Below are 11838 nucleotides of genomic sequence, written 5' to 3' on the forward strand. Positions count from 1 at the left end.
AGTGTTTCTGCCAACAGCGCTTGTGTGAGATTTTCGCTATGGAGAACAGTTCAGGAAATGATTGTGGAAAAGTATTTCTACTTTATATAGGCTGTGTATTTATCATATAATTCCTGCTTTTACTATACGTTACTGTTATTTTAGGTTTTATGTGTTATTTGGCATGATTTAGTAGGTTATTTTTGGGTCTGCGAACACTCACAAATTTTTCCTATATAAATAAATGGTAATTGCTTCTTCGCTTTACGACATTCCGGCTTATGAATTGTTCCATAGGAATGCTCTACCTTCAGATGGTGGGGGAAACCTGTATTCACAGTCAACCCAGGCAATCACCAATACATACTATTGGACATTGATGACGAGTAACTCTCGAAGCTAATTTTTGATACATATCACTGAATATAAAGATCATTTGTAACCAACCATTAACCGTAACTTCTCCGCAGCTCAATTTATTTTACAGCCAAGCTATTGAGTGAACTAGTCCCACAGAACATCACCATGAACAAAATCAAATATCGTGGAACATCCACTGTTTCCTTTCTTCCCTCCACCACCCTTGCAATGAAGCAAATTAATATTAAGAAACAAACACATAATAGAGGAGGTAAGTTTGAAATGCAGGACTTTATTGAATTGGCTCAGCTGTCATATTCATACAGAATACTGTAGGAAAGCATTCATTTAACCCATGGTTAGGAATTTAGCGGCAACTTGGTGAGAAATTGATGATGAGAGCAGAGGTGCTTTTCAGTTGGTGGGATGAAAGGTGCCCCTCTGATGCCACTGCATATCCTTAATACGTCTGACAGACTGGATCTGAGGCTGCTGGGCTCCAAATTCACTGTTGTCCTTGTATTCCTTCTCAAGCAGATACTGGTAGCCTCTGTAGCCTGGGTACTGGTAGCCAACCCATCTGAAAAGCAAATGGAAAGATGCAAGGAGAATGCCATAGGCTTGAGCCTTTCAATTAAATGAAAGGACGGACCTTTAACCACTACCCCCCACCCCCCAGTCTAGTACTGAACTTAACGATATCAGTTAAGCCAACTAGTCTCAAGATACATAGCAAAAGAGCAAAAAGTATTAAGAATTACATATTGGCAATCATTCAGTGGCTCCTGATAAATTGTACATGTATGTATGGGCATAAAAGGATGGTAGAGTTAAGTTTAGTAGTTAAAGATGTGATTTCTTCCTATATACCGTGATAGATGGAAATTCTGAGTGCCAGCACTATCAACAATGGAAGAGGAAATATTAAATATTATAAGGTATTATAATATGTGAATGATCACAAGAATGGAAGTGTTAAAATATGAGGAGCGCTGATGGCTCTGGGTCTGTACTCACTGGATTCTAGAAGAATGAAGGGGAATCTTATTGAAACCCATCGAATATTGACAGGCCTAGATAGAGTGGATGTGGAGAAGATGTTTCCAATAGTGGGAGAGTGTAGGACTGGAGGGCACAGCCTCAGAATAGAAGAATATTCTTTTAGAACAGGGGTTCCTAAACTTTTTTATGCCATGGTCCCTACAATTAACTGAGGGGTCTGTGGAACCCCCACTTTAGAACAAAATGAGGAGAAATGTCTTTAGTTAGAGGATGGTGAATCTGTGGAATTCAATGCTACAGACAGCTGTGGAGGTCAATTCACTGGGTATATTTAAGCAGAGGTCAATAGGTTCTCAATTAGTAAGGCTGCATAAGGTTGGGGGGAGAAGGCAAGAGAATGGGTTTGAGAGGAATAATAAATCAGCCATGATGGAGTGGCAGATCAGACTCAATTGGACAAATGGCCTAATTCTGCTCCTATGCATTATTGTCTTAATATTAAATAACACTTCCATTCCAAAGTAAGGTGGACTCTTTTAAAGGTAAAGGAATTGTAGATCAAGAAATGTACTGAGTCATGTCTGTCCTCTCATGGGTGGATCCCAAGCTAACACTGGAGCAGACCTTGGAATATTTTATAGGTATTCATATCAATGCTAGTTTTTCCTTTTAGTAGTTTCTTTTAAGAGGAGAAAACATGACAATCAATCAGTTCGTTTGTATTGTGCCATGGTGTATGGCATGGGTGATCATGGTCTCACTGTGACCACGCTTGTTCTGGGCAAATTTTTTCTACATAAGTGGTTTGCCATTGTCTGCTTCTAGGCAGTATCTTTACAAGACAGGTGACCCCAGCCATTATCAATACTCTTCAGAGATTGTCAGCCTGGCATCAGCGATCACATAACCAGGACTTGTGATATGCACCAACTACTCATATGACCATCCACCACCTGCTCCCATAGTTTCATGTCACCCTGATCGGGGGTGGGGAGGCTAAGCAGGTGCTACACATTGCCCAAGGGTGACCTGCAGGCTAGTGGAAGGAAGGAGTGCCTTACACTTCCATTGGTAGAAACATATCTCCACCTCACCTCTGAATCAGTAAGACTTTGAGATGGCCTGGTATTAAGGGTACAATTTCAGCCTGTTGTTTTGGTAGGCTATGGAGCACTGAGTGTTGGTCAGTCTTTTACTGAGCTGCTCGAAGGTTTCCTTCAGCCTGCCTTGCTTGTTAATATAATTTCATAGATAAATAAGCAATGAAAAATGGATTTAAAACTTTCATATTCCTGACATACATACAACAGAACAAGCCTTGGCTCTCTACCACTTACAATGGTTTGTTCCAAAATATGGAAGCTGTACTATTCACTCATGACACCAGTGTAATCACTGGATGTTGTCAAGCCCTCACACATTTTGTCTTTCAAGCTCTGGACGAGGGGTTCCCAACCAGTTTTATGCCATGGACCAATACCATTAAGCAAAGGGTCCGGACTGGGAACCCCTGTGACTATCCAGTCTTGAAATGGTTAGGCTAAGTTTCAAGTAAGAATTTAATAAGTTTAAAATGCGAGCCAAATCCAAAATAAATTTTCGATAGGAATACAGATCAAATGCTCTGTTTCTGCGCTTCATGAGTGGTGAATTTCTGAGAACTGTCACTTGTAGTATACACCTGCATGAACCTGAGCACTGATGCTGTCATCTGCCTACCACCATATAAGCACATAGCTGGGAAAAGCTGGCAGGCATTCTGATATGCGGTCCAGCAGTGCAAGGAATTCTTAATGCAGCTGGCATGCCAGACAATATTATACCTTACGTTAAGAAAATAAGGGACAATTTTCAACATGTCTCATGATGTCTAATAGCAGTCAGAGTCATAAAGTTTTAATAAAAAGTATACTTCTAATAGTCTTTTCACAGTACTCACGTTCCATTCAGAACACGAACGGATGACACTTTCTCCTGGTATCCATGAGCATGGAAGCTTGGCACATCGTCATCTATGATTTCCATTTTCTTTCCAGTGAAGTTGGGGTTTTCATAAAGAATGATCTTGTGCTCGTTCCCATCCTGTAGATGGGAGTACACAAAAAGGTAATTCCTCTTTATAACGAAAACTTGCTGTTATCAAGTGTGCAGCACTTTAGCGAGAAATGGGTTGAGACCCAGGATCAGGGGTACCCAACCTTTGGGCCCCTATCATTAACTGAGGGGTACGTGGACTCCAAGTTGAGAAACCCTGCCCAGGATGGACATCAGTGTGCTCAAGAAGAAAAGGAAAGCCATTGCAAGTGATTCTCTAGCTATGACTGGAGAGATAACAAACAAGTACAGCCACACCCCGATAAAGGTGGTGGACATGGTATAATCAACTCCATCAAAGGTTACAGATTGGCAAGGAAAGTAAATATTTATCTCGTGAACACAGCCAAGGTGCTCTAAAGCATTTGGGATTAAATACTATAAAACGTCAGAAAATTAAGAGAACTTAGTTCCATAACAGAAATAAACTTCCATAACTTGGTTGCATATATAAAGAATATAATCATAAGAGAAGTTATTATTTCCATCAGATACCATACATGGTTCTTTGAATATTATTGCATCATGCAGTCATATGAAGCTTAACTTTATTAACTTTATTAAGTAGACTGGGGATTAAAGTACTGCTCACTATACTTACATTTCTGGCAATATCGTAACTTGTGATGTTGATGAAAACTTTATGTCCAATAACAAACAGTTCACAACAATACAAAATGCTGTCACTCTGGACAGTAGTTTACAACAAAATATGCCTGATGACCTAATTAGCAAATCCATAAATCAAACGACTTCCCACTCAAGTCTGGGACCCTATCCAAGCAACAATCAATTTTGAAACCTTTTCCTCAGTCTATGGAAATAATAAATTAGGATGATCAGAGTTGATGCCTATTGATGCTTGTTGCAAAATAGGTGTGCAGATGCTCAGTGAGGATGAAAATACGTTTAACTCTGATCCCCTAAAAATCAAATAGCTGTAAATTCTTGTAGATGAGGACTGCTCATCTGGGTGAGAAACTGAAGAGGTGGAATGAAATTTTGTTCCACCCACAAGCAGTCTTTTTATGAGGGGAGAAAAAGAGGGAGGATAAATGAAAATAAAAATCAGTGACCATGAATCATCAATATACACTCAGTGGCTTCTTTACAAGGTATACCTGTACTTCTGCTCATTAATGCTAATATCTAATGCAGGGGTCCCCAACCTTCTTTGCAATGTGGACCGGTTTATTATTGACAATATTCTTGCAGACCGGCCGACCTGGGGGGTGGGGGTGGTAAGGTTGCCAATGGACAAGAATAGCAGTCAAATATGTTGTGTTTACCCCGAGAAAGACTACCATGACCATGAAGCCTTCAGTGCGCATGCGTGTACGTGCCGATTTTTTTCTACAAATCATTTTTGACGATTCTGTTCCGGGGCGGGGGGGGTGTTAATCACGACCGGAATATAGGTGATGAGTGGCTAATACATGCAATTTCATTTCTAAAAGGGTTTATCTAACGAATTTAGTATTAAACACAGTGCATATTTTCCTCGCATGAATATAGTGGTAAGTCAATTATCAGGGGAGGACAGGGGAGCTTGAAGTAAGTGTTGAACAAACTTCCAGTAGAAGTGGTAGAGACTGGTTCAATATTATCATTTAAAGAAAAATTGGATAGGTATATGGACAAGAAAGGAATGGAGGGTTATGGGCTGAGTGCAGGTCGGTGGGACTAGGTGAGAGTAGCGTTCAGCACGGACTAGAAGGGCAGAGATGGCCTGTTTCCATGCTGTAATTGTTATATAGTTATATAAGTCACTTATAAGTCAATAGCATCATAACATTTTAAGTAACATTTGGATATTAAACACACAGCACATATTTTCCCCGTATGAACATATAAAATCATTGCAACACACCAATATTGCTGAAGGAGTGGGAGCCCTGGACTTGTTTCCCTGCAACAACACGGTCCCATGGAAGGATGATAGGGGACAGTGATACTCGAAGGGGGTTCCTAATGTCCAGTCTATTCCGCAATTTAGTTTTCGTTGCATTCATTGCAGAGATATGTTGGAAATGGAAGCAACGATTTTGATGCTTTCATGGCCTTCTCGGGATATTTAGCCTCGACCTTGATCCAGAATGCCGGCAGAGATGTTATGTCAAACATACTTTTCAGCCCGTTGTCACTTGCAAGCTTGAGGAGTTGATCTCCTCCCGCGCTGACATGGATGACGCGCGGGTAATGACCTCGCGTGCGTTCAAATTCAACAGTGGGCATGACAGGGACTGAGGAAAGGTGCAGCTGACTCATATCGCCAAATCATATCGTTTCTTCACGACCCGGTAGCACATGCTTTGCAGTCCGGTACCGGTCCGCGGCCAGGTGGTTGGCCACCGCTGATCTAATGGGCCAATCATATGGCAGCAACTCAGTGCATAAAAGCATGCAGGCAAGGTCAAGGGGTTTAGTTGTTCAAACTGGGGAAGAAATATGATCTAATTGACTGTGACTGTGGAATGATTGTTGGTTCCAGAAGGGGTGGTTTGAGTATCTCAAAAATTTCATGCCCAACAGTCTCTAGAGTTTGCAGAGAATGGCTTGAAAAACATAAGTACATACTGTGAGTGGCAGCTTTGTGGGCAAAAATGCCTTGTTAATGAGAGAGGTCGGAGGGCAATGGCTAGACTTTTGCAAGCTGATGGGAAGGCAACAGTAACTCAAATAACCACGTGTTACAACAGTGGTGTGCAGAAGAGCATCTCTGAAGGCACAACACGTTGAACCTTGAAGTTGATAGGCTACAGCACTGGGTTCCACTCCTGTAGCTAGTAAAGTAGCCACTGAGTGTACATTCTGAATTTCAAAACTTCAATATGTTAATGTGGTATTTTCAATATTCAGTCTCTGCTCACATGCATCTTCCATCTGGAAGCATTGAATAATGATTGGAATCAACCCTAATCCACAAATGATGTTTCAGGTCCCTATCTGACAACTGCCAACAGTAACTGAAGAAGTTCAGTTGCTAATTTGGTTGATCATTTAAGGCATCATGGGCAGATGCTGGTCCTGCTATCATCCTTATTTATAAAGCTGAGTACAAACAGTTTAGACATTTAAATAATTGTACGTTTATGTTGCTCTGACACTGTTTGTTTCAGTCTCCTCATGACAGCTGTGTGATCAGTGTCAACATACCAGTTTCACAGGTTTGAAGGAACCAATATTGTCACTTCGGCGACTGTTTGTCCAAGTGTCCCAGCGAGGATACTCTCCTTTCTCAAATACAAACTGTTCACCCTTGCAGCCAGCCTGTTCATAGCCAATCCAACTGAAAATTTAAAAAAAAAGACGTTTGGATGTTACCAGCAGTTAGCCATCTTATAATGAAAATATTTGGTGAAAATGGTCTGATATTGTTCATACAGTTGCAAAGACAAGATTTTTAAACAATTCAAATTGAATCTTTCAAAGTGATGACTTTCACATTGCACTTTCCTCGTTGGGATAATATTATGTCTGAATAATGGAAAGGGCACTGTCATCAAAACATTAAAACTGCATTGTTATTATCAGTGTCATTTTAATATTTATATTTCCAAAGGAAAAAATGCAAAAAATAAACATGAGAAAGTCTGCAAATGCTGGAAATCCAAAGTAACATGCACGAAATGCTGAAGGAACTCAGCATGTCAGGCAGCATCTATGGAAATTAACAGACAGTCAAAGCTTTGGGCTGAGACTTTTCTTTAGGGTTGAAATAGAAGGGGTGAGGTGCCAGAATAAAAAGATTGGCGAAGGGGAAAGAGGCTATCTGGAAGGTGGTAGATGAAGCCAGGTGGGTGGGAAAAGGGCTGGAGAAGAAAAACTCTGATAGGAGAGGAGAGTGGACAATAGGTGAGAGGGAAGGAGGAGGGAACCCAGGAGCAGTTGAGAAGAAGTGAAAGTGAAAGGTCAGAATGGGGAATAGAGGAAGTGGGTGGGGGTGAACTGGTTCACCAGAAGGACAAATCAAAATTCATGCCATCAGGTTGGAGGGTATCCAGACGGAATATAAGATGTTGTTCCTCCACCCTGAGGGTGACTTATCTTGGCAACAAGAGGCCATGGATTGACGTGTCAGAACAGGAATGGCAATTGGAATTAAAATGTTTTCCCACAGGGAAGGTAACAGCTAAATCTGGAAACACTGGGCAGGTCTAGTGCCATCAGTAAAAGGAGAAACAGAGTTAACCTGTCTGGTTGATTTTTATTCCAAGTTTCCAGGATCTGCTGTAGTTTATTTAAATTTCCATTCACTGCAAAAATCATTAATCCTCAAAACCTAAAATAAGGGCATAAAATGTCGGAAATGGTTTGGTGTAAATCCCAAGTATTCCTTATAGTACTTACGGTCCACTGTGTACAACAATGGAGCCAACTTTCTCCAGTCCGGCCTCTTTCAAATTGGGGCAGGGGCCATTCAGCTCATGACAACGGCCCTGAAAGTTCTCTTGCTCAAACAGAGCAATCTGAAATGGCGCAACAAAATGAGATTTGGCTGAGTTAGTACATCAATATAATTAATTAATATAAATTGTTAATTAACCTATTTAATATAAAGAAGACATCGAGAAAACAGTCATGAAAGCAATTTTGAACTTCAGCTTAGAATGTATCGTCACTTTTTCTCAAAGAATCAGAATTACAAATTTATTGATAGATAGGCTAGGAAAAAAGATAGCATGAACTAACCTTATGGGCAGCAGTTGATGTGGGTTGTTGTTTAGGTGTTGGGTTCTGTTCAGATGCCATTTTTGCTGAATGTGTATTTCTGTGAAAGCTAATAGAAAGGGGTAAACTGGTTACATATTGGATAGCTATAAAATCAAACCATGATGCTTTATGTTTTGAAGTCAGAGTAACATTGATATTCAATTCTCACTTGCCTATCACCTATCCCTGGGTCCCTTCCTCCTTCCCTTTCTCCAATGGTCCACTCTCCTCTCCTGTCAGATTCCTTCCTTTATCTTTACCTTTACCTTTCCCACCCACCTGGCTTCACCTATCATCTTCTAACTATCCTCCTTTCCTTCCCCCCCACCACCTTTTTATTCTGGTGTCCTCTCATTCCATTCCAGTCCTGAAGAAGGGTCTCGGCCCAAAACATCGACCGTTTACTCATTTCCATAGATGCTGCCTGACCTGCTGAGTTCCTCCAGTATTTTGTGTGTGTCACTGTTCAATCTTTTGTTTGCAAGATGTGGATTCAAAACTGTTGAATTACACATTCTCAGCTTCAAGCTCTGCCATTCCTTTATTTCTGACTTAATTTATATCAAAATATATCATGCAAATTAATACACTGTGAAATTAAAATGAACCAATTGCCAAAAACATCACAATCTGCCTCCCAGCATATACACTTTTTTTTTAATCACAGAAGTCGCACCATAACTGTGAGAAGAACAAGAACTTAAGTTGATAAATTTCACCGGCTCTCCCATAAAAAATTATTTTTGAGTCGATTTAAAAAGATCCGTTTTATAATATTTAGAGAAGATATAATAACCTAATTCTTTTTATTTTTTTATTTTTAAAATTTCTTTTGAAAGCAAAAAGAACCCCTACTAACTAAAACAAAAAAAAACCCGGAGCTATACGGCATACAAACTTCCATAAAAAAAAGACATCAAACCGCCAACCAAATCCATATACCCAAGCATCAGAAAAGGACCATCTTAATTAACTCAAATCAAATGATAATAACGGGCAAAAGAATCCCACTTTTTCTCAAAGTCAAATCTAGGATCAAAAGTTCGACTTCTAATTTTTTCCAAACTAAGACATGATATCACTTGAGAGAACCACTGTATCAAAGTGGGAGCAGAGGCATCTTTCCATTTTAATAAAATAGCCCTTCTAGCCAATAATGTGACAAATGCAATTACGTGTTGGTCTGATATAGAAATACCGTGAATATATTGAGGAATTATACCAAACAAAACTGTCAGTTTATTAGGTTGTAAATTGATTTTTAAAGCTTTAGAAATTGTAGAAAAAATAGATTTCCAAAACTGTTTCAATACAGAACACGACCAAAACATATGTGTCAATGTAGCTATCTCAGTTTTACATCTATCATACTGACTATTTACATTAGGAAATATTTTAGACAATCTCTCCTTTGTCAAATAATAATGATGTACAATTTTCAATTGAATTAGAGAATGACTGGTACAAATCGAAGAAGAGTTGACCAACTTCAAAATGCGCAACCAATCCTCTATTATCAAGGTCATGATAAGCTCTCTTTCCCAATCTTACTTAATCTTAAGTAAAGGATAGTTATCCTGTTGTAATAGTAAATTATAAATTTTCCCAATGAAACCTTTCACTAAAGGGTTCATTTTTAAAATAATGTCTAACAGGTCAGAGTCTTGTATATATGGACAATTACTTAAATATTCTTGTAAGAAATGTCTGACCTGAAGATATTGCAAAAAATGTGAATATGAGAGAGAATATTTAGTTGCTAATTTCTCAAAAGACATCAATCAGCCTTCTTGAAACAAATCCATAAAGGAAAAAATTCCTTTATTCCTCCAAGGAGAAAAGGTAGGATCACTAAGTGAAGGTTTAAATAAATAGTTTTCGATAAATTAAACTAAAAGGGTTAAATATTTTAAGATTAAAAAACTTACGAAACTGGTACCAGATTTGTAATGACTGTTTAATCATAGGATTTATATTTAGAATAGAAATTTTGGCTAATTGTACAGGTAGAGGAGCTCCAAATAACGAAGTTAAACAAAATTGTTTTACAATTTTCAATTCCAGATCAACCCATGGTGGTCGTTCATTTTTATCGCTCCAATATAACCAAGAACATGCATAACGTATATTAACCGCCCAATAATACATTCTCAAATTAGGCAAAGTAAGACCTCCATCCTTTTTTAATTTTTGTAAGTGACATTTTCCAATTCTTGGTTTTTTATTGTTCCAAACAAAAGATGAAATTATAGAGTCAACCTGATCAAAAATTTCTTAGTTAGAAAAATAGGAATATTTTGAAATACATATAAAAATTTTGGTAAATTCATCATTTTAACTGCATGAATTCGACCAGCTAACGAAAGTGTAAGTGGATTCCATCTAGAAAAAAATTGCTTCATAAAATCCACTAAAGGAACTAAATTAGCTCTATAAAGGTCTCCATAATTTTTAGTGATAATAATACCTAAATATTTAAAAGAATCCGTAACTTTAAAAGGAATGTCATCATATATAGAAGCAGAATCATTAAAAGGAAATAATTCACTTTTATGCAGGTTTAATTTATATCCTGAAAACAATCCAAATTCATTTAATAATTTCAATAAACTAGGAATAGACTCTTCAGGATTCGAAACATAAACCAAAAGATCATCCGCATAAAGGGAAATGTTATGAATAGTCCCATTTATAGAAATTCCTTGAATATCTTCAGCTTCAGGAAGTACAATAGCCAAAGGTTCCAACATCAAATTAAATAACAAAGGGCTTAACGAACATCCTTGTCTCGTACCCCGCGAAAGTTGGAAAAAGTTATTAGTAATAACAGTGCCAATAGGGCTTTTATATATCAATCTAATCCATTTATTAAAATTAGTACCAAAGCTAAATTTCTCTAAAACGTTAAATAGATATTTCCATTCAACTCTATCAAATGCTTTTTCAACATCTAGAGAAACAACACATTGGGGAGTCTTAGAGAGGGATGAGCATATAATATTTAACAGTCTCCGAGTGTTAGAAAAAGAATAATGGCCTTTTATAAAACCTGTTTGATCCTGAGAAATAATTTTAGCTAGTATATTCTCCATCCAATTAGCCATTATTTTTGAAAGAATTTTAGCATCCACATTTAATAATGAAATAGGTCTATATGAATTCTGTAAAAAATCAATTCCAATGGGTTAACATCCATGAGCTATAAATATGTTGTTTATTTCTTCATGATGCTCCTCTTAACATATGTTGGACAACTGCTGCTTTTTTCCATCTTTCTCTGTTTTTCTTGACTACTGATGAGTATCTACGTAAAGACAAAGTGCTTTTAGAATTCAGATTGTAATTCAGTATCTGTGACCAGCTCTTCTATGAAAAGTTCTGTTTGTTACTTGAACTGTCCATTAAGTTCTTGTAGTTTTATTCATTCAAAATGTAGAAATCTCTTTTTTTAGTTTAGTGTCTTGGACGACCATTGAGTTCAGTTGTAGAACACTGAAGCTGCTTTGAACTTTGCAGATAGAAAATAAATTTCTGGATGCGAAGTATGCATTAAGATCTTACTTTGTTCCTATCAGTTACAGAGCCATAGCATCATAGAACACTACAGCACAGAAACAGACCCTTTGCCCATCTAGTCTGTGCCAAACTATGAATCTGCTTAGTCCTATCGACCTACACCCAAACCATAGC

The 11838-nt window shown here is 38.1% G+C and overlaps 1 protein-coding gene across 3 annotated transcripts; it reads right to left on the reverse strand.

Moving 5' to 3' along the window:
• Positions 1-753: 753 nt before the first annotated feature.
• Positions 754-8187, reverse strand: crybb2 (crystallin, beta B2). 3 transcript variants are annotated; one of them, XM_072247560.1, is made up of 5 exons: positions 8140-8187; positions 7786-7904; positions 6592-6724; positions 3281-3423; positions 754-919 (listed from the first exon to the last, which is right to left on the reverse strand). In XM_072247560.1, exons 1-5 carry the CDS (start codon positions 8185-8187, stop codon positions 754-756), a joined length of 609 nt encoding a protein of 202 aa, XP_072103661.1. The 3 variants fall into 3 exon arrangements, with proteins under 3 accessions (XP_072103661.1, XP_072103660.1, XP_072103659.1); XM_072247559.1 differs by having other exon boundaries at positions 8137-8187; XM_072247558.1 differs by having other exon boundaries at positions 8128-8187.
• Positions 8188-11838: the final 3651 nt, after the last annotated feature.

Source organism: Mobula birostris, chromosome 31 (genome assembly GCF_030028105.1).
Source record: "Mobula birostris isolate sMobBir1 chromosome 31, sMobBir1.hap1, whole genome shotgun sequence".
NCBI lineage: Eukaryota > Metazoa > Chordata > Chondrichthyes > Myliobatiformes > Myliobatidae > Mobula > Mobula birostris.

What these genes read in the sequence shown, in the direction of transcription:
- crybb2 (XM_072247558.1), bottom strand. Translation starts at nt 8,187, where the DNA reads ATGGCATCTGAACAGAACCCAACACCTAAACAACAACCCACATCAACT. An exon ending in CATCAACTGCTGCCCATAAG is followed by an intron (nt 7,905 to 8,127) that starts GTTAGTTCATGC and finishes GCGCCATTTCAG; the next exon opens with ATTGCTCTGTTTGAGCAAGA. An exon ending in ATTGTTGTACACAGTGGACC is followed by an intron (nt 6,725 to 7,785) that starts GTAAGTACTATA and finishes TTAAATTTTCAG; the next exon opens with TTGGATTGGCTATGAACAGG.